The following is a 23708-nucleotide window of genomic DNA, read 5'->3' on the forward strand; positions in this document are numbered from 1 at the left end:
GTGGGGGAAGGGTAGGTGACAATCCCCTCTGGTAGGAAAAGTGGGGAAGGAGGAGATATAACCCCATGTTTTGAAACTCCTATTTATGAAGGTCTTTGTCACTGAACTTGTTAAGAGTTTTTAGCTACCATTAAATGAACTTTTTTTTTTCTTTCTATAATACATTGTTGTAAATATACATTTTTTAAAGCATACATATTTTATTACATATTAATAAAATATTTGTTAGTTTTAAGTTGTTTTGGTTGTTTTTTTCATTTAAAATAATACTTAATCCACTATAGTACTTTCAAATATATCTATTTTGTTTAAAAAAGCAACATTTTTCTGTTAAAAAAAAAAAAAAAAATGTTCCTTGGCTTGTTCAAGAGTTCTGCCTCTGGTCGAGATGTTTAGCATATCTGAGATGACACATTTAATGAATTACCATGAATTCCTTCACAAAGTGCAGTCTTTTTCTGTAAATCAGACCTCCAGTTATAATTATAATGCTTCTGGTTGAGGCCTGTGTTCCCCTCTGCCATAGTTCCCCGTGGGATGATACTGGGAATCGTAACAGCATTGTTGAGTGGAGTCATCGCCAGGAAAGGTTTTTTTTGTGTGAATGAATATAAAGAGTCGTAAAGAGGAAGTGATTAACAAGAGAAACTGTGCTGCTAGTGGAAAGTTAGTTTTAAAAACACAATGGAGCCTTAGAGATCAACACTAGTCTTAAAGGACTTGAACTTAACCCTGACACAACTGTTATGGACAGTATTACAAATGAATTCTATAAAATGCGGGATCATTATTTAAATCTGTGGCCATGGTTTCTATATTTATTTCACAATATTGACATCTTTTTTTGTTTTCTTAAGTATTTTTTCAGAAGTTAAACATTTTCATTCTTTATTTGTTGATCCGGTCTCAAAGACTCACAGATCACTCACAGATAATCTAACAGAGAATCTGACTATCACTTTTAATAGAAGATGCTAAATGAAATTTAACACCATGGGATACAATCACAAACAAAGGTGCTAGATGGCATCAAATGGATCAGGCCCTGTCTGGGAAAAAAAATTAGATTTACATATACATAGCTGGATAGATGGTCTTATTTTCCCACCCATACATTTATCGCTAATTATTAAGCTTTTGCTTCACTGTAAAAAGTAAAAAAAAAAAAAAAAAGATTTAAATGCAATGCACACTAGAATATTACAAATAAACAAAACAAAGGTGCGCAAAGTACAACATAAAGTACACCATAAATACAAAAGTATTTCGGACGTTTCAGACATAAGAGTCCTTTATATATATATATATATATATATATATATATATATATATATATATATATATATATATATATCCTAGCCTTACATTGATCATTTTGTCATTTTGAGCATCCAAACCAGCAAAAAAGAAAATAATTAATACTCTTTTTTATATTAGCCACGGGAATGGTAAGAGCAGAAATAACTACATTGTTTTACCGTCTTGATATCAGTGTGATAAAATGGTGTTTTATTTGAGTTGGGATAACTTTAAAAAACTTTTACCAAACATTTTAACCCAAGTACCTACCTAACAGTATGGGGTCTGGGCTGAAACAATGGGATTACATAGGGGGTGGGGTGACATTCCCTAAATTTATCACATGACAAACTTTGTCATCCCACAGTGGACCAGCCCCATAGAAGCTTTAAGAGGGAGGAAGCTTGCTCTCATTTCATACTGAGGAGAACAGCTGAAGGGGGTACCACAAAGGGATGTCTGTCAAGTAGCACAGTCTGTTGAAATGCACATAAAGTCTGCTTTTCTCTTCAGACTGCAAATAACTTTTGAGGCAGTGTGTTCTTATTAACTAGAAGAGGAAGAGGTTGGGCACTACTTAGAGAAGTTGCTTGGTAACTCAGAACTTAAAAGGACCAAATGAAATAAGGAACACAAGGAGAAATATTCTACACTAACCGAACAGAAAGAGAAATACACTCATTTTTAAAAAGGAATTTGAAAACAAACTTTGAAAATGCTGGGGACAATAACTCTCACAGGTAAGGAACTGAAATAAATAATTTTGAACACATCATTGATTTAGTCTTCTATCTAAGAATTATTTAGTTTAGTTTATATATTCAGTTTTTTTCCACTTTTGGAGCACTTTTATGGTACTGTACAATATATAAATGCTTCTATATTAACTAAATTGGATATCTATGTGCATCTAATTTAGGGTGTGGTTAAGGCATTTTATGCTTGTGAGTCTTGTCTTTATTTTATGATTATGCTGTTGTTACACAGCTACTGAATTTCCTACAGTGTGTGTGTCTGTGTATATATATGCAAACATGATACAGACTTTTTTTTGTTATCCATTGAAGAATTTATAATTCAGTACAATAAAATGTAATTAGCCATCTGAAATTCTAAAATTAGGAAACATATAAACATGTAACATCATAACATGTTGCTACCCGAGTTGATATACTTCCACATGCAATACATATCTATTTAATAGAGTTGAAAAGGAGTGTGCAAAGTCCAGTTGTGACATTACAGCTGTTTCAAACACAGTGTATTGTATTTTTTGTGGGTACCACATGGTTGTTTTTTTATATATAGAATTGTTTGAACAAGTTATTTTACTTCAGACATCTCCTGGATAGTTTTTTTAAAGCTTTTTTTTTTTTTTACCAGATTGTATAAGCAAGGACCCTTAAGAAGTTTGTGTGATGTGTAAAAGAGAGAAACTTCTCTTCCCTAAGTGACTCTTAAAGCAACTGTGTAATAGAGACTTGATTTATAGCTGCGAAGCACAGGGGTGAGGAGGGTGGTAGACTTAATAGCTAGCTACATGCTGTGGGCTTATTTGTCTGAGATAGGCAATTTATTTGTATAGGCTTTTACAAACTGTAACTAACATGTATGTTTGAGGACAAAAACTAACCTGGAGAAGCATTAACGACTGATCTAGTAGTTGAACCCTGCACCAACATACGCATTCTATCCTTTGCATTGAGGATTTGAAATACAATACCCAACAAGATTTATTACAATTGCTATGAAATGTGTACTGGGACTACTATGCTTTTGGTGTTAAACAGAAAAGAACAGGTTTGCTTTACTTACATGTTTGCTAGTATATATATTTTTTTAATTTGCAATGTTCAAAGTTTAATGAAAAATGTATTTATTGATAATATCGAGTGAGGTAAATCCTTTTAAAATACCAATCTCAAATTGCCTCAGATTCTAGTGCCAGAGAGGAGAGCAGTGAGTTACACACATCCCTGTAATATATTTACTCATAATCAGGGTTAATAAAGATTATAATTTTGACTAGAAAGGTCTACTGTTGACTGTGCTAGATTATACTGGCATGTTCATATATAACCCAGTGTATTTTCTTAGCCATTTTCTTTATTGGTTATCCTTCAGTTGGCACATCTGCATTATGATCTGCAACTGGTATTTACATTTATTCCTTCATTTACATTAAATGAAATCCTAAATAATTATAAGGCATCTTTTGTAAATTCAATATATGTCATTTAAGCTTTTTAGAAAGCTTTAGAAAATGTAATGTTCACTTTTCAGGATGGCTACACTACCCGCTTTTCCTCCTTTTCCATTAATTTGCTTAACAATGACAAGACCATTGTAAATTAACACTGCACAACCTCCCTGAACAGTGACAAGTATGTTACAGAGTCAATTCCCTGGTGTTCATGAATTATATTGGCTGTCTGTGTCAGTGGAACATGTACATGTCTATCACCTAAACAGAACCTAGGCAGGGGGTGAAGAATGCCAAAGCCACAGCTGTTGCTGTAAGACCCCTGTGTAACTTACATGATCTAACATTACTTATTTCAGCTGCTCAGACTGTTTGTATTAAGGTGGATGATGGGTATTTACAACTCACCCATTCTTTCCTTATTAAAAGAACAGCATCTTTGTTGTTGTATTGATCAAGTGAACTGGTCATCTTTATTTAAGCAGTCACAGACCACCAGGTGCAGGAATTACAGTACATGATGCCATCCCACAGAGTGAGGACCTGTGGCATGTACAAACATTGATTTGAAAATACAGTATCTAACACTAAATGACAACATTATTAAGTATGACATGTACACTACCCATATTCTTTGGTTTCCTGGACAAGGTTTCTTGTAAGAGTAACTTCTAGAGGATACCATTTGACCTGCCATTCTAAAGAGAGCATCACTCTATATTGTGGATAGCCAATACCTTTTTGTCTATAACAAGGTTGAATTATATCCCATGAATTATGTTAGGATAGCATTGTTATGGATGCATTCTTCCAGTTACTTTTTAATAGCTGTTCTATTGGAGTTCATGTGACTATGTGGCCAGTATTTTCATATCCTTTTTAGGCTCTGTTGTTTCTAGGGAATACTAGAAAGTCTTTCTAGTAATAAGTCTTTCTAGTAAGTGCTGAATTAATTTGACCCAAGTGTGGTGCCACATTTCTGCCTGAACGCCACTGAACCGCAGCCAGCCCTGAGCATGACTGGAGTTCCCCTCATTATAGCATTTAAAAGAGTGATAAGCAAGCTTGTTTTATTACCTTTTATTGAATTTAATAGCATTATCACTGCCCCCTTCCCCTTTATTGTAGTGAAATTCTTGCGGTTCCTCTAGTTTTTTTTTTTAACACTAATTCAGGATTTGGATTTGGGTGTGTTGGGGATATTTGATGAGTTCAGAGTGTGGGAATTTTTTTTGGAAAGTCGTCAAAATCAAAGCTTTAGATCCCTGGAGAGATCTCAATCAGCTCCACATGTCGACATTTCTTTTTACCCCAAGGATTTGGAGGAGGGCCTCAGACTCAACCGCAGCAACCTGATACATTTGTAAACCTCCATCTACCAAAAAAAAAAAAAAACATATTTATTTCTGGATGAGAAAGGAAGAGCTGATGATAAAAAAAAAAAAAAGTTTTGCTGGTTGCCATTGTAATCAATTTGCTTCTGGTTGAAAGCCTGGAGTTTTTTTTTTTTTGTCTGAGAGCAGAAAGCATATCATTGAAATCTTAATATGTAACATAAGTCTTTCACATTTCAGAATATAAATTAATAATATTAATAAGTGTAGTGTATTCAAACACCTTTACTACTTTAAGTACCTGTATTCAGTAAATGTACATAACCAGATCTTTTAAATGAATAGCTATGAATTAGCTTTTAAAAGTTATAACCACAGGCTGAGACATGTGTAATTGGTCATTGTAATATAGAACCTATACATGTGGCAATGGAATTGATTTACTTTTATAGGAATAGTGACTAAACTGAATGAAGTAAATGAAAATGACATGATTTTAGTGTGTGTTGATCACACATTACTTCTGTGGATAGGGTATTTGTCCATTTGTTTGAGTCGTTCATATCTCACATCTGGTTAATTTGACATTAGGGTGGATGTTACTCTTGTTACAAGAAATGAGTGAGACAGGTTAATATTCTGAAAGGGGACGGGTTGTCATATGTCATGAAGTGAGATGGAAGTTTGTGATTTGATCAAGGATGTTATAAAATAAAGGGGTGCATGTGTTGAAACCTTGTAACACCCTACTCAGTTTACTAACAGCTGTGCATTCCAATGATACAGCTGCCAATATCAGCACAGATTATTTATTTTATTTACTTACCTTGAGTTCCCAATGGTCAACAAGGGGTAAAAAAAGAGAGGATAGAAGGCTTAATCAGTAATTATGTATGCAAATGCTAAAATGGAGTCAATACTAAAATGCTGAGTAATTCTCTACATGACTAAGAACACCTTTATAATTTGAAATCACCATCGGGTGTTTTACTGTTTTACTAGCTGGATTAGTCTTTCAACACAAAGTTACATTTTATGGGTATGATTTAGTTTCAGCTACATTTCAGATGTAGTTAGGGACTATTACTATATGTTTTAGCAGGCTTACTACAGCTAAATGTAGTATTGCCTGCTAAAAAGGCTATTTTAATTTAATTAGAGCAGATTTCATGATATCTCGAGTTCACGTCAACTTCAGTACACTATTAAGAGAAAAAAATAACATTATTGGCATCTGACGTATCTGAAGATGAGATGCCGAGGAAGTTATTTCAGTTGTGTACAAGTGCTTCTCATTGAACAAAACTGAGCCCAAGCCAGACGTTGCAGAGCTGTCTGTCTGCTTTGCAAAGCTGTCTATTCATATAGTTATTGTAATTTTAGACAAAGACAATTTACTGCATGCTATCTACCACTATCTATGTATTGTAGTTTCTCCCAAATGCTACTGATTGGAATTTAATATCAAATGTGTGGAGAATACTACTACTACTACTACGACTACTACTACTACTACTACTACTACTACTACTACTAATAATAATAATAATAATAGTGAATCTATTTAGTAATAGTGACTGTTGTGTGCCCTCAATAGCAGTTTTTCCCTTTCAAGTCAAATACTGTACAGGAAATCTGCAAGAGCAGACTGTGAGTCACGTTTTCTATCCCTTGACATTATTGACATCCTTTCCACATCTGCCAAGAATTCCAGTAATTTACCTCCCCCTTCAGTGAAAGAGCATGGAACTTCTCAGTGTCCCCCAGAGGATTCTCATGCTTAATAGACATTATCAGATTATATTAGCCCTCAATGAAGATTAAAATAAATACACTAAAAAGTTAGTACATATTCAGATTTGTTTTGGTTTGTTCCAATTCAAACATTACTACATTTAGTTTATATTATAAGAAAAGAAAACTCAATATTCAAAGGTGCGATGTCCAGTCTTTATTTTATTTTTAAAAAAGCATTTTGTTTTATTATTATTATTATTATTTATTTCTTAGCAGACACCCTTAGCCAGGGCGACTTACAATCATAAGCAAGTACATTTCAAGTATCACAGTACAAGTAATAATACAATTAAGAGCAAGATAAATACAATGACTTTGGTTCAAGCAAGTACAAGTGTGACAAAATACAATTCAATAATACAGCAGATAACAGTGTCAGTGATAGTTACATCAGGATATGATTAAATACAAAATTACAGATTAGGTGAGTCTTAAGGAGGCGCCGGAAGGTGGTCAGGGACTGGGCAGTCCTGACATCTGTAGAAAGGTCATTCCACCACTGCGGAGCGAGGGTGGAGAAGGAGCAGGCTCTGGAGGCAGGGGAGCGTAGAGGAGGTAGAGCCAGTCTTCTAGTGCAGGCGGAGCGGAGAGGTCGAGTGGGGGTGTAGGGAGAGATGAGGGTCTGGAGGTAGCTGGGTGCAGTTTAATAGTACAAATCCCCAGCTAGGAAAATATCTGTCAATAGAGATAGAATCTCACACAGCTCATGATTAATTCTGACTGTGTGCATGCCTTGACTAGTCTAAATGAAAATGAGGGTAAATATTGAGACTTGCAGTGCAATTGAAGTCTGACAGAGGACTGCAGTGCAGATACTAAGATTTGTGTATTTTCATTTTGGCTGACAACTAATATAGCTGTTACTCAGTCTACAATGGGCCAGAACAAAACAACACATAGCAGTAAACAGAGTTCCTACACTTCCTACTGCTCATCATTCAGATGAATATGGAGTTTTTCCAAGCACTGTACATTTCTTAGAGAGTATGACATACACAACATGTTATTGTAATATGCTTTTCTAGCTGCAGAGGGAGAAAAGAAGCATGCTAACCTGAAACAAAGGATTTAGATGAAACCTTCACTTTTTCATGTACTTATGGGTTCAAACTCAACTCCTAATGGTCACTAGTTGTAATTATACACACTTTGTCTTTCGACTTATTTGGCAGCGGGATAAGCATAAGTGCCTGGTACATTGGAAGAGTTTTGCCGAGAGACATCTACATAGTTATGACTTAAGTCAGCTGTTCTACACTACTGTTAAAGATTATTTGAGAATATATGTATGAGTTTGGTGGGATATTGGAGTGGGCTATGGAAGCAGATTTTCTCTTGTTTGTTCTCCTCTAATATTACATATTTAAGACATGGTGGTGAACATGTGGTGAAGTTGTAGCATTACTTTAGCATTATATTTTTGGATTTAGTTTCTATATAAACATACTTCCCTGAAATGTGTGAATGTTTAATATTGTAAATAAATATAAGACTTAAATTGTGAATCCTCTAGTACAGTGGTTCTCAAAACTTTTTGTTAGCGGACCACCTTAATTATTTTTTTTTTATCTTGGCGGACCACACAATAACAGTATTTGTGACTGAAAAATAAGTACATAAAATGTAACTATAATACTAAGAATAACCATTGACTTACCTTTCTTTGTTTCAATGCAATGGGTGGGCCTGTTACTGTGAGCAAAGTTATTTTAAAATTGGATTTTAAAGAATGTTTCTAGTTTACTTTTCATTAACACGAATTTACAGAGAGGGGGAAAAAACAGACAATTACAGCAGAAATTGATTTATGTGAAGTTACAATATACCCATGAGATACCAGCACAGTTGGAGCTACGAATGTCCAGCTATAATCTTTAATTATTAAACAGAATGTTTGGATGATGCACGCTGATTGGTTGTTGAGGATTTTTTACCATGCAAAATAGTACAATGCACAGCAGAATACATTTTTGCCGAAGCACAGTTCAATTAATACATTTTCAATACACAACATATAAAACTCACAGTAAATATACACATTGTTTTTAAAAATGAGTGACATATCTTTCGTCACATTTGATCTTTTCGTAGGCATGACAGTGTACAAGTGCATAGAATTACAAGAAGCTGGTGTTTTTATTGATTTGATGAAACATAAAGAAATGGCAATCGACTTAAAAACAGTTTCTTGAAAATCTAACGGTCTGCCTACAATAATTATATGCTTCAGTGCGTAATTCGGCTGGTCAAGCATACTCAGTTTTGTCAATGCTTGATCACTAACAAGGCTAACATTACGGGTTATGTCAGCTCTGTTTATGAAGCAATTGAGACCAGCACGGAGGCGTCATTCATTTTAATTAATTACAATAAATGGAAACGTTGAAAACCTCCAGTTTAATGTTTATAACAAATATAGTGCTTCGCTTCGTGCATCTAACCCAACTACAGCCGTATGTTAATGCAACACAACGCACGCCCTGTCGTGTGTTACTGTGCCAGCTGCACGTGAGCGCAAATCTCCCTAATAACTAATACATTTTAGACACTCCCAAACTATATGACGGAGAGTTTAGACATTTTTTTTTATTTGGAGATATTCTCCATGTATGCATTGTCTTCCTACATCTGTAACTTGAGTTTTAAAGGTCTCAAATTTTGAGTTTGCAATGGGATCTATAAACTATGCTGCTGCGTCCTTTCCATAATTATGTAACCTTTTCACGGACCACTTGAAAGGAGCCAGCGGACTACAGATTGAGAACCACTGCTCTAGTATGTTATATAGAAACATGCAACAGATTTAACACAAATGTTAATTCACTAAGAAATTGAACCATAAAGAACATTTTTATCTGAAATATATAAATTATATAAAGTGGCAACATACAATTGCAGATTTATTGCTTATAGAGCAGGATTCATCGCACTAATTACAATTAACACAGAAAACCAAAGAGACTCGAAGCTGCAAATTTTTAACTAACGTACAAGGATTTCAACATCTTTTATGAAAATGTCTCTCTATTATTTTTTATTTGCAGTTGGGCAAAGCGACTCAGCTGCTGTGTCCCAGAAAGAGGAACCATCTGAGAAGATGGAAACAGTACATGAAGAAGTCATGTCTCAGGTGAACGGGGAGAAGGAAAAAGAAAAGGAATCACCAGCTGAGAATGAGGAGTCTCCAACTGAGGAAAAGACAGAGAAGGAGAAGCCCAGTGAGCCTGAGACAAACGAAGTGGGATTTAAAAAGGTCTTCAAATTTGTAGGCATTAAATTTACATTGAAGAAAGATAAGAATGAAAAGACTGAGCCTGTCCAACTGCTGACTGTAAAAAATGAGGAAGGTGAAGCGAGCAGCTCAGAAGTCACTGAGGAATCAAAGGCAGAGGCTGCGACAGAGGAAACCAAACCATCTGAGGAAGGAGGTGCACCCGAAGAGAAAGATGTGGCTGAAACTACAACAACCGAGCCTGTTGCTGCTGAGGTTCCTTCAGAAAAGATCAGTGGGGAAACCAGTGAAAAACCAGAAGAAGCAGCAGAGGCAGCAGGGGCAGCAGAAACAGTTAAAGAACCAGAGAAACCAGCAGAGTCTCCAACCAGCCCTGCACTACAGGAGACACAGTCCCCTCTTAAGAGGTTTTTCTCTCAAGGGTTGTTTTCCAACTTGAGAAAAAAGACCAGCTTTAAAAAGCCTAAAGAAGAAGAACAGACAGCTGTTGAAAAGACTGAAGCTGTGGCTGAGGAAGAAACAAAGGAACCAGAGGTAAAAGAGGAGGAGGCTACAACAGAGGTTGAGAAAAAAATAGAAGAGACAGCCACAGTACCTAAGCCAGAAGAGGCTGCAACACAAGAAGTCACTGAAGCAACGGAGGAAGTATCAGAACCCACAGAGAAAAAACCAGAAGGAGCAGCAGAGCAGAAAACAGAGGGTGTGGATGCTGTTCCTGAGATTGTGGAGGAAAAGTTGGCAGATCTGCAAAGCTGTGTTCCAGAAAACCAAACAGAAGCAGAGGTTCCAGAGGTGAAAAGTGAAGCAGAGCAAGACAAAGTAATGAAAGAGGAGATTCAGCAGGATGAACCTGCAGATGAATACAAACCCACAGCAGAAACAGTTCAAGACGCTGTAGAACAGACAATTCCAGAGGACTCGTCCACAACCAAATTGCCACAAAGTGTCACAACTGAGGCTGAACTGTTATCTTCGCAGGAAAAAGCCAAGTTACAAGGTAGCCCCCTTAAAAAGCTTTTCAATGGGACTGGTTTGAAAAAACTGTCTGGAAAGAAACACAAAGGCAAGAAAGAGGAAGAGTCAAAGCTTACTGAATCATGTGAAAATGGGAGTGAGCAGCTGCAATCTTCCACTGAATCTGCAGAAGGACAAAAAGTAGAGAGCTTGCTCTCTTCACCTAAAGAATCTACTGAGAATGTTGTTGCAGAAGCATCCCAGACAGAGACATCTGGGCTCGAAACAGAAGGGGATGGGGCTACTTCTGATGGAGAGAGGAAAAAGGATGGCATTACACCCTGGGCTTCATTCAAAAAGATGGTCACACCAAAGAAGCGAGTCAAAAGGCTTTCTGAGAGTGATAAAGAAGATGAGTCAACTGAAAAACCTAAAAGCGCAACTATGTCTTCAACAGAGAGTTCAACATCTGCTGAGAAACAGGAAGTGCCAAAAGCCAATGAGGAGGAACTGAATTTAGAACAGAGCACTGAAGAGCCCAAAAAGAAAGTTGACTCTTCTGTCTCCTGGGAAGCTCTGATCTGTGTAGGGTCATCCAAAAAGAGGACAAGGAAGACATCAGACTCAGATGATGAATCTCCAAAGTTAGCAACGGAAGTCGAGAAATCAGTTGAGGAATCTGAAAAAAGCAAGGATGCAAAAGCAGAATCTCCAATAACAAGCTCTCAAGAAGCAGACCATGAGCAAGCATGTTCATTGCCAGAGCAAGCTGGAAGTCCCTCTGATGGAGAAGGGGTGTCTACTTGGGAATCATTTAAGAGGCTAGTTACCCCGAGAAGAAAATCCAAGATGGAAGACAAACCAGAGGAATCAGTTGCAGCTCCTGCTACTGAACAAGTTCCTTCAGACGGCGAAGCTGGAAAAGAGGAATCCTCATTTTCTTTAAAGAAACTAATCCCAGGCCGCAAAAAGAAGAAGTCTGATGCCAGGCAAGAGCATACCCCAGCAGTGGAAGCCGGAATAGAGGCTGTGGAAAAAGACACCGGTGAAGAGGATTCCGACACTCCAGCTGTTGTTCCGTTGTCAGAATATGATACTGCAGAGCCAGAACAAGTTGAGGTTGTGCTGAAAGAGGGGACTACAGTAGAAGTAAAGCAACTATTAGAAGATCAGATTGTAACTGAAGAGGCTAAACCAGCAACTGATGCTAGCATCCAAGAGGCAAAGGCAGTTTCTGAGGAAGAAAAACCTGTTGCTGAGAAAATTGAAATGGTTGAAGAAAGATCACCATCCTGGATAGCAGCAACACTTACTGAAAAAATAGTTGCACAGAGAATTGAAAGCATAAGCACACACCAGCAGCTCAGTGACATAGCTGAAGAAGTGCTAGTGGAAGACACTGTCTCAGCTGTGGAAGTGTCAGTTCAGGTCATTCAGGATGACACTATTGCTGAAGATATAGTAGAGCTGACCTCAGAGGCAGTGACAGCATTCGAACAGGTGCACGAAGAATCCTTTGCTGAGGAGACAACTGAAATGGTGTCAGCAGTTTCTCAGCTAAACGAGTCTGCAGCAACATCAGGAAATGCCACACCTGTACTGGTTACCGAAGAATATGAAGTTAAACAAAAACAGGATATATTGCTGGAAGCTGCTGAAAGGGTGAAGTTGACTCCAGTTGCCTTATCTGTCACTGAGGCAGCTACAACAACAGAAGAGGCTATTGTAGCAACAGCAGTGCAGTTGGTGGAGTCAGCTGTAAAAAAAGATGTGAAAGTTGATGTGGAACAGAAAGAAGCAGAAGCAGTTGTATATTGCACAGGCCTGTCCACGCAAGAACTGGAAGCAGTTGAGAAAAGTCTTCCAAAAACCACAGTGGAGGTAATTACTGTCATAGAGGCAATTTCCACAGAAGTAATGGCTGAAGAGAAGCCTGAATCATTGCCACTACAAGCAACTGAAAAATATATTCAACAGGAGATAGCAGAGCAAGTCAAGACTGAGGTAGCAGAGGCAGTTGAGGAATTTGAAACAAAAGTTGAAGTGGCTGAGATGAAAGAAGAGCCACAATCCCAAATAACCAAAGCCGTAGAACAGATCTTTGAGACATCAGAGGCGCCCCTTGTAGAAAAAGTAGTGGATGAAGTCTCACAGATTGTGGAAACAGAGATAAAGAAAGATATTGAATCAGTGCAAGACAAAGCTGAATCAGAACCTGCAGCAACCAGCGTTGTTCTGGAAGAAGCTGTTGGAGGACAAAAACAAGCAGAGATTCCAGAACCAGAAACTGGACCATCTGAGAAAGAGACAACAGAACTTAAGTTAGCACAACAAGTGGAGCTTAATGGAGTGCAAGCCGAATTTGAGCTTTCTGAAGAGCAACCGATTCTAGCAAATACACCATTGCTGGAAGCAGAAGGTCCAGCTGAAGCAACAGTCGAGGAGCTCATTTGCACCCACCATGAAGAAGTAACTGAAAAGCCAACCATTGAAGAACAATTACATGAACTTGAAAGTGTTCAAGAGGTTGTTGATGTCCACCGTGCTCCAGTTGAAGAAGTCATCCATTCTGTGCCACAGGAAGTAACCTCAATGACTGAAGCTCCTGCAACTGAGATTTTAGAAGCCCAGGAAGCTCAATTTGCTGTAACAGCAGCTGCAGTTGAAGAGCATGTTGTTAAAGAAACTGTCAGTATTATTGAGCCATCATCAGAAATTGTAAAGCCTGACATGATAAAGGTGACCACGGACTTAGGAAAGGCTCTGTCAGTAAAGTTTAAAGATGAGCTTGAAAGCACAACTGTGGTTGAACACACAGTAGCTGAGACTGCAGCTGCAATTGTTGAAGCTGCAATTGAAGCTGCTACCAGTGGAATGACTAATGAAAACTTGATTCATGAACATTTTGAAACATTGGATACTAAAACAGTAGAGAAAGAATGTGTAATTCAGACAGAAGCCATTGAAAAACAGAGCCCAATGATTGTTCAGGAGATTATCCAGAATATTTTTGAAAACTTTACAGAGAAGGCAAGCGAATCCGTTGAGATTGCGGTCCCAGGAGTACAGGATGCTCCTGAATTACAGCTAGCAGCTATAGAAGTTGCATTATCTGAGACTGAGATTCAGACATCTGAACCACAGCTTGAAGAGGAAGTAATTTCTACAACATGTGTGGAAAACAATGAGACAAAACCCACAGTAATAGAGGAAGCTGAAAAGGTCTTAGAAGACCATGATGCTTTGGTGGAAGAAAATGCTGAACCTATTTCTTCAACAGAAGTAACAGAAATAGTATTATCTGAGCAGGTGCAAATAAAGGAAGAAGAAACAACTGAGCATGCAGAAGCAACTGGCATGGCCACACAGAGTCCAGCACTGTTAGAGGCACACACGGAGGAGGAAGTCCAGGACAAGACTGAGAACAGTGCAGGGCTGGAAGAAGTACAAGTCCCAACTGTGTTTGAAGAAGAGTGCCAGGCAGTTGCTGAAGAAGCTCTGAGCCAGACAGTCAAGGGGGTTGAAAGCCTTCCAGTTAAAGAAGTAAAGATCCAAGAAGTGGTAGAGGGAATTGAAAGCAAATTAGTGACTGAAGAAGTTCAGGAAATAAAGCGCCAGGAGGTGGAAGAGGAACATAAGAGCCAGGAAGATGAAGTCAAAGATAAGGAAGATGGTATTAAGAGCCAAGAGACAGACAAAGTGATCAAGAGTCAAGAAGTGGAGGATGTGAAGAGCCAGGAAGTGGAAGCAGTTCAAAAGAGAAACAAAGTGGTGGAGAATGTAGAGAGCCAAGAAGTGGTGGCCGAAGTTGAGAGCCAACTGAATGAGGAAGAAACACAGGAAGTTGTAGAAGAAGTAATGGTCCAGACGGTTATTGAAGTAAAGACTCAGGCAGTGGGGGAAGGCGCTGAGAGCCAGGAAGTGGAGGTTCAGAGCCAGCTACCAGTGGTAGAAGATCTCATAAGTCAAACTACAGTTGTAGAAAGTCTACAAACAAAGACTGAGGAGGAGGAAGATGCAAATAAACAGGAAACCATGGAAGAAGAGATACCAAGTGAGCTAATAGTGGCAGATGATGCATTAAGCGAAACATCAGTGGTAAAAGAGAAAGTGAGTCAGGAACCTGTTGTAGAAGATCAGAGCCAAGAACCAATGGTTGAAGATAAAGAATGTGACACACAAGTGGTGACAGAGGCACCAAGTGAAACACCAGTGGCAAAAGAGACAGAGAGCCAAGAACCAGTTAAAGAAGAGGTACACAGTCAAGAAACAGCAGTGGAAGAGGTACAAAGCAAGACAACAGTGGTAGAAGGTGTACCAAGTGAAATATTAGTTAAAGAAGAAACCTTAAGCTTGGAACCAGTTGCAGAAGTAAAGAGCCAAGTAGTGGTAGGAGAAACAGTAGTGCTAGTAGGTGCTACAACTGAAACAGCAATAGTAGAAGATGTCACCGTTGAAACAGCAGTTGTAGAAAAAGCACCAGTGGGATCAGTTCTGCAAAGCAAGATACCAGTGGTAGTTCTACAGAGTCAAACAGAAGTGAAGGAAGATGTGCTAAGCCAGGAAGTATTGATAGAAAACATACTTTGCCAGGAATCAGTGGCAAAAGAGGTGAAGGAGGTTACAGAAAGCCAGACATCAGTGGTGGAAGAACAAACGACAGAGGAAGTGGAAAGCCAAACAGTGACAGAGGTCAAGGAAGAAGGACAAGACCCGACACTGGCTGAAGATGATGTGCAAAGACACACACCTGCCACAGAAGTGCCTGTACAGAGCAAAGAATCTGTTTTACAAGATCTTGAAAGCATGACACCAGTAGACGACAAAGTAGAAAGTGAGATGCCAGAGATCAAAAAAGATCAGATAGTGGTGAAAGAAGAAGCAAGCCAAGAAGCAATAAGTAAAGAGCTGCACAGCCAGGACATTTCAGAACAAACTGCAACATCTTGAGGCAAAAGCAGGTATGTTATTGTTTTTTAGATTTTAATTATTGTATTATTATTATTTATTTCTTAGCAGACGCCCTTATCCAGGGTGACTTACAATTGTTACAAGATATCACATTATACATTATTTTACATACAATTACCCATTTATGCAGTTGGGTTTTTACTGGAGCAATCTAGGTAAAGTACCTTGCTCAAGGGTACAACAGCAGTGTCCCCCACTGGGGATTGAACCCACAACCCTCCGGTCAAGAGTCCAGAGCCCTAACCACTACTCCACACTGCTGCCCTAAGTAGTCTCCTATACAATTATAAAAAATATTGGGGTCTTTTGTTGATCTAAACAGCCATGCCATTTACTGTACATTAATGATCCTTCCCCCAAGGGTGATTTATAGACCTTTTTATTAAAATTAGCAAATACAAGAGGTTGGAAGAGGTTCAAGAATGGGTTGACAAGTTTTAGACACTCAAATTGTTATCAGCGCTACTAGCTTTATATAGCCCAAAGAAGAGAATGTTTCCTGCCAGAATTATCTGAAATCAGATTCAAAGCCTATGGAATCATGTCAGAACAGAGCCACTGCTTCTGTTTCCTTTGTAAAATAAGCCAGAAAATCCAGGAAGTTGAAATGTAAAGCAGCATTAGATGTAATTCATACTTTATTTTTTTTCAGTAAATAGCCAAAATAGAACATTGAGAACTTTTAAAAATATATTAAAAAGAGCTGGCTTTTGTCCTTCAGTGGCCAGTAGCTTTCTGATATCTTCTATCAAGCTATTGGATGCAAAGAGGTGGGAACAGATTAAGTGTAAAAAAGCTTTTAATCTCAAATTACCATGGCCCTTTCGGTTTCAAAGAGAGAATGCAATAATTGACCTTGCCTACTCTGTAAAAAGACATGATTGGTTTTTACATGCGTTAAATGTTTAATCAAGTAAGACAAAAAGTCTTGCTTTTCCAACTATATAGCAAAAAATCCCAAGCAAGGTGCATTGTGTAAACTGCTACTGTTGCCTGTTGTCATAACCACAGTTGCATAAGTAGTGTGGAGTAGTGGTTAGGGCTCTGGACTCTTGACCGGAGGGTTGTGGGTTCAATCCCTGGTAGGGGACACTGCTGCTGTACCCTTGAGCAAGGTACTTTACCTAGATTGCTCCAGTAAAAACCCAACTGTATAAATGGGTAATTGTGTGTAAAAAATAATGTAATTGTATGTAAAAATAATGTGATATCTTGTAACAATTGTAAGTCGCCTGGATAAGGGTGTCTGCTAAGAAATAAATAATAATAAGTATTAAAAATATACAATTTTACAAGGTCTACTTTATTAACTTCACAAAAAATAGCTTGAGCAACAGGAATTATCTCCTCAAACCAATGTTTTGTCTGTTAGCCTAATTCTGCTGTGTAAAATTAACATTCACTAAACAATTTTCTTTTTAAATTTAACTAGAATTATTTTAGGGATATGCGTATGAAAAAAGTCCACATTTGTGTGATTGTGTGTGCTTGCTTTTCATGCTGGTTATGCAAGATCACATATATAAGGTCTACCTTCCCTGAAAGTCCTAGAGTTGAGATACAGTCTTTGTGGGGAAAAGGGAGTACCCAGCTGAGTGTTTAATCAGCAGATGCATATAAATATACAGATACACCAACATCCAGTCCAAAAACTCATTAGTCTGGGAAACCTACTCCCCTTTACACAGAATAGCTTTAAAAACCGTGTTACATGTATGCTCTTTTAATAAACAATAACACATAAAGTTTAACCCTTACAATGTTGCAGACAGTAACAATACCATTTTACACTGTCCCTCCAAAATAGAAAACAGAGAACCATTGGGGTAATCAGTAAAAAACAATAACGTAGAGCATCACATTCTTATAAAGACAAACTATACATGTACATGTAAAGTAACAGTCTACCTGTTCTGTAATCTTCTCTATACAGGTCTATGAAGTAAGCAGATACTCTCTGTGGAAGTCGCAATCTGAAAGCAGGAAAGGAAAACTGAGGACTCCTGAATGCACACAGGAAGAGCTCTCATAGCGTGCGAGTGCACGAGGGATAAGACGGACCTACCTACCTACTTACCTGCAGCATCATTCCTGTCAGAAAGACAACCCTGGACACGACCGGGAGCTTTATTCACCGTTCTTCACAGCTGTGACCTAACAACTTTCAATGCTTTTAGCCTGATGAGCTTGTAATTAATGTGATGTCTGTTTGCTGACCTTCTGCTCCTCCATTATTATAACCTGGAAGGGATTGTGGCAGACTTGTACGGTCCTTTGTTTTAGAAAGTACTCAGTGTGTATTTCCTTGTATATTGTATGTATCTAAAATGAGTCCTTTTTGTATTTATATTACTTTTGTGCAAGTATAAAGATATAGGGATGCTCTTTATCCCTGCCTTCGCTGTATGCTGTTATTTCAGGCTTTATTGCATTAAGATTACATGAACATGGTACAAGTGCCCTGCTAAAGGCCAGTTTCGAGTAACTGTAAAGCTTCTATGTTTGGTAACTAATTGTTTTTTCATACAAACATACAGTTGCCATCAAGTGATCATCTGATTTTGTGAATCCGCTTTTCAGTTTTGACAGCCTGGGGACAAGTAATTAATTTTTAATTTGCGTAGATGAAACTTTTATGATTTACACTAATTTTTTGTCAACAGTTGGTTACTCCCTGGCACTGTGAGCTAGCTTTTCAAATTACACAGTGATCTCTGCATATTCTACATTTTAACTAATGTACCTCCTCTGCAAAAAATAAAAATGATTTAAAAAGTGTTCCATGCTCACATCATTCTAAAAATGGGCCTGCCTGAAACATTAAACTGTAAATGTTCAACCATTGCTTTTGAATTGATATGATGATGCCTGTTGTTACACATACAGATTCAATATGCTGCATGAAAAACAAGTATGTACAGATTAACCCTTTAATACATAAATTGACCCTGCCTTACTGAGACAATTTCACAGTGAATTGGACCAAAATCTATTGCATATGGTAAAATACAGCACCAAAAGACATTGTACTATCAATCATAGTATATCCAGTTGTACACACAACACTTGGTGGAAGGAATCTGAAATTTAAAAAAGAATATTAAATGAAATATTGTATTTACCAAGTGATGCCTATCGGCGTAATAAATCATTTCTTACAGTTTTCAATTGGGTAAAGCCCTGAGCCCTGCATAGAATAGTGACATGACTCCACCTGCTGGCATCTTCTATTATATGATTCATTTTCAGTTCTGTAGTTTCTTATCTGCAGCTTATACTTGTAAACTACGAATGCAGAATCATAGGTGGAACCCAGAAGAGCTCAGACAACATGGCTGTTGTCATCAAAGTGTTTCTGAATGGGTGGGAGGTTTGGGGTATGTGGGTGACTTAAAATGAACTGTAGTACCTACTCAACATTCAAAAGCTGCATTTCCACTGCCTTAGCTCCATTTTTGAACGAGTTGTCAATGCTGTTCCTGTCAGTGGGTTCCTTCAGAGCTAGTGAGGGTTGTATATGAAGTATTCTTGGAAGAGTGAGCTCAGCGAGTTCAAAACAGAAATTATGTAATAGTTGGGACACCGGGTCAATGCCTTGCCATACAAGCCCAGGAGTGCAGGATTCTACTTAAAACAGATCTGTTCTTAATGCAAGTGGAACATGTTCCTTTAATTGGGCCCAATGAGCATGGTGCTCAACTAGAACACTGGATAAAGGATGGGAAGCAGAGCTGTTTATTTTGCAGGACCGCTGTGACATTTCAAAACCCATTCTCAGTATTAACATTAAGTTATTTATAAATAACAAGAATAAACACCCTGCTATTTTATTAGATTATTACTATAAATTCTGTTAGCCATCCTCAAAAGTGTATTTGTTCTAAAAAGAGAAAAAAAGTGAATATAAAGGGGGGGGGGGGGGGGGGCTGCTCTGTACGAAGATGGCAGCTCCATTCTAACGTTGGGCATGAGTTTACAGGAGACATTTGAACAACCACAATCAACTCCAGTGATTTAGGTTGCTTGCATTAGTTCCTTGTGCTTTTTATATCACAACCTGAATGTGAACTTGGTAAAAGCTGTACAAATTGTATACCTATGTACCTTAAATCATATTGTAATAATAAATAACACATAGCTTCTAAAAATAGAAATAAACTTATAATAACAGTATCATGGATTTGATTCTTTTGTAGTTTCTGAGCTATTGATAATATGAAAACAAATTCTTGTCTAAATTTCATTTAAATGAAGCTAGCCTTACAAAACTTGCCTTCTGTACTAACTGGATTGTGGTGCATTGACAAAATGATATGACAACACTTCACCAGTGTTTATATGAATACTGTACTATGCTGCCTGTATTAATAACCTAACACATAAGAGCTGCTGAAAATTCAAGCAATTGTTGGAGAATTGGTTGGTAATTGAAATAAATGATTATGTACAGTGCCTTGCGAAAGTATTCGGCCCCCTTGAACTTTGCGACCTTTTGCCACATTTCAGGCTTCAAACATAAAGATATGAAACTGTAATTTTTTGTGAAGAATCAACAACAAGTGGGACACAATCATGAAGTGGAACGAAATTTATTGGATATTTCAAACTTTTTTAACAAATAAAAAACTGAAGAATTGGGCGTGCAAAATTATTCAGCCCCTTTACTTTCAGTGCAGCAAACTCTCTCCAGAAGTTCAGTGAGGATCTCTGAATGATCCAATGTTGACCTAAATGACTAATGATGATAAATAGAATCCACCTGTGTGTAATCAAGTCTCCGTATAAATGCACCTGCACTGTGATAGTCTCAGAGGTCCGTTTAAAGCGCAGAGAGCATCATGAAGAACAAGGAACACACCAGGCAGGTCCGAGATACTGTTGTGGAGAAGTTTAAAGCCGGATTTGGATACAAAAAGATTTCCCAAGCTTTAAACATCCCAAGGAGCACTGTGCAAGCGATAATATTGAAATGGAAGGAGTATCAGACCACTGCAAATCTACCAAGACCTGGCCGTCCGTCTAAACTTTCAGCTCATACAAGGAGAAGACTGATCAGAGATGCAGCCAAGAGGCCCATGATCACTCTGGATGAACTGCAGGTGGGAGACTCTGTCCATAGGACAACAATCAGTCGTATACTGCACAAATCTGGCCTTTATGGAAGAGTGGCAAGAAGAAAGCCATTTCTTAAAGATATCCATAAAAAGTGTCGTTTACAGTTTGCCACAAGCCACCTGGGAGACACACCAAACATGTGGAAGAACGTGCTCTGGTCAGATGAAACCAAAATCGAACTTTTTGGCAACAATGCAAAACGTTATGTTTGGCGTAAAAGCAACACAGCTCATCACCCTGAACACACCATCCCCACTGTCAAACATGGTGGTGGCAGCATCATGGTTTGGGCCTGCTTTTCTTCAGCAGGGACAGGGAAGATGGTTAAAATTGATGGGAAGATGGATGGAGCCAAATACAGGACCATTCTGGAAGAAAACCTGATGGAGTCTGCAAAAGACCTGAGACTGGGATGGAGATTTGTCTTCCAACAAGACAATGATCCAAAACATAAAGCAAAATCTACAATGGAATGGTTCACAAATAAACATATCCAGGTGTTAGAATGGCCAAGTCAAAGTCCAGACCTGAATCCAATCGAGAATCTGTGGAAAGAACTGAAAACTGCTGTTCACAAATGCTCTCCATCCAACCTCACTGAGCTCGAGCTGTTTTGCAAGGAGGAATGGGCAAAAATTTCAGTCTCTCGATGTGCAAAACTGATAGAGACATACCCCAAGCGACTTACAGCTGTAATCACAGCAAAAGGTGGCGCTACAAAGTATTAACTTAAGGGGGCTGAATAATTTTGCACGCCCAATTTTTCAGTTTTTTATTTGTTAAAAAAGTTTGAAATATCCAATAAATTTCGTTCCACTTCATGATTGTGTCCCACTTGTTGTTGATTCTTCACAAAAAATTACAGTTTCATATCTTTATGTTTGAAGCCTGAAATGTGGCAAAAGGTCGCAAAGTTCAAGGGGGCCGAATACTTTCGCAAGGCACTGTATGTATTGGGCACTTACTGTGCACCTAGCAGGAATATAAAATCCCATGCAAGAAAATGGATTATTTTAGAACATTTCTTGAACCAGCTTAACCAGATCCTCAACCAACATCAAAGTCCTAAAGCAGCATAACCATCTGAAAACCAGAAAGCCTTGAACCATTATATCATACACCAGTGGCCGTTGCTGGATTTTCCCTCCGAGTATACTTACATAGGAAACCATGGTTTGAATACTATTTTTGTATTACTATTTATACTTTCAAAATTGCTTCACACAGACGCTTGAAGCCCATTCTACTGTTGCCTTTTCTAAAAAATAAATCAGAAACCCTTGCAATGAGTACTGTATTTCTGTTGGAGACAAACACAGAGGTTCAAAGCAGTGACTATTTCATATCACTGCAAAACTTACAGAACTCTCTTAAACAGATTGGGCCCTTGTTTTGAAGCAAGTGCAACACTTTTTCAGAGTGGGGTAAAACTATTTAAAGAGATGAACCAAGAAAGAAGCAATGAAGTGTCTGTAGTTTGTTATCTCCCCCTGGTGGTGTAATGACTGCTTTACTTGTCAAAGATGTCTCATAATTGACTGCTTGGTTCTGTGTTCTGTTGCTCCAACCCGTCTTTTATATCCTCAATCCAGAGACGCATGTGAGGCTGTCACCTTTCAACTATGTTGGTTCTACCTACTTTAAACTACATTGTACTATACAATGATACATGACAGAGAAGGTAGAGTCAACACAATTAAAGCTTATCTGGTTCTAAAGAAAATAGGACAATTTGGTAGTACCATATTCCTATAGTAGCATGGTGTAGCCAAAGGTTTATAAACATCTTTTGGAACATGAATAAAATTAAATGTAAAATCTGCAGTGTTTTACTGCAGTGAATGCAAATACATGTCCTAGAGTAAGAGTTCATTTTTATGTTGATCTATTTTTAACAAAACATTATTCAGTAAACATGTTGTTCATGGTAATCTAACACCCCTCTCCTTATAGTCTCAAAATGATTTCCAATCTTGTTAGACAAATGCTACTGAAAGTGCTTGGTGCTTGTTGATCAGACCATGTTCGTGTTTTTTTTTTTTTTTTTTTTTTAAATACAGCCTGGGCATTGCGCTAAACTTTCATTCTCTGTCATGATCTGTTCAGCAATCCTTGCTGTTTTACTGCAAAACACATTTTGTGTAGGGTGTTACTTCAGGTTTAAATGTTATTCAGGGGTGAGCATGTAGAACAGGAGGTTGTCTTTTTTAAACTTAGCTTTTCTCTGGTAAAAGCATGTTGTTATAGAACTTAAGGATTTCGTATTGTGTGTTAAAATGCTTTGATTGTGAGCTCGGCAGCTGCTCTTCAGTTCTAGTCGGACGCCACAGATATAACGTAGACTAAAACAGCAAAAGGGTCTTGATATTAGTAAGTGACAGCAGTATCTAAATCACAGCTGTATATTACCAGCAATACTAAAAAAAAAAAAAAAAAACAGATCCAAATGATCTGTTCACTAGATGATGCTGGCTCTTATTTCTAAAAAAAAACAAATCATGTACGCCAGATCATTGCTGATCTAGCGTACATCGCTACATACCTGAACTACAACTTAGGACATCCTGAAATGAGGTAAAAGCACCCTAACACATGACAATTATCACACATTTGTACTCAGTTTCCTACTCGTTTTACCTGCAAGAACAGTAAATCAACAGGGTGAGTAAATTACTTCAATCAAAGCATTTTGGAAAAAGTATAAATAAATATGTAGCCCATGTGTTTTAAAGGCTATACAAAAGGGAAATCAATAGTTTGTTTTAGTTCCACACAATTAATACAAGGGATGATGTCATTAATT

General features: G+C 37.9%; 1 protein-coding gene across 3 annotated transcripts in view; it reads left to right on the top strand.

Annotated features, from left to right (window-relative positions):
• Positions 1 to 18568, top strand: part of LOC117411111 (A-kinase anchor protein 12) — a 59748-nt gene extending 41180 nt beyond the window's left edge. For 2 of the 3 annotated variants that reach the window (XM_034018254.3, XM_059025177.1), the window contains exons 3-4: positions 9678 to 15780; positions 17724 to 18568. In XM_034018254.3, the coding sequence (XP_033874145.3) occupies positions 9678 to 15769 (6092 nt within the window). In that variant the 3' untranslated portion in view covers positions 15770 to 15780; positions 17724 to 18568. Of the gene's footprint in view, positions 1 to 1729; positions 2040 to 9677; positions 15781 to 17723 lie in introns of those variants that run through there. The other variant, XM_034018255.3, reaches the window with a different exon arrangement.
• Positions 18569 to 23708: the final 5140 nt, after the last annotated feature.

Source organism: Acipenser ruthenus, chromosome 6, assembly GCF_902713425.1.
Source record: "Acipenser ruthenus chromosome 6, fAciRut3.2 maternal haplotype, whole genome shotgun sequence".
NCBI lineage: Eukaryota > Metazoa > Chordata > Actinopteri > Acipenseriformes > Acipenseridae > Acipenser > Acipenser ruthenus.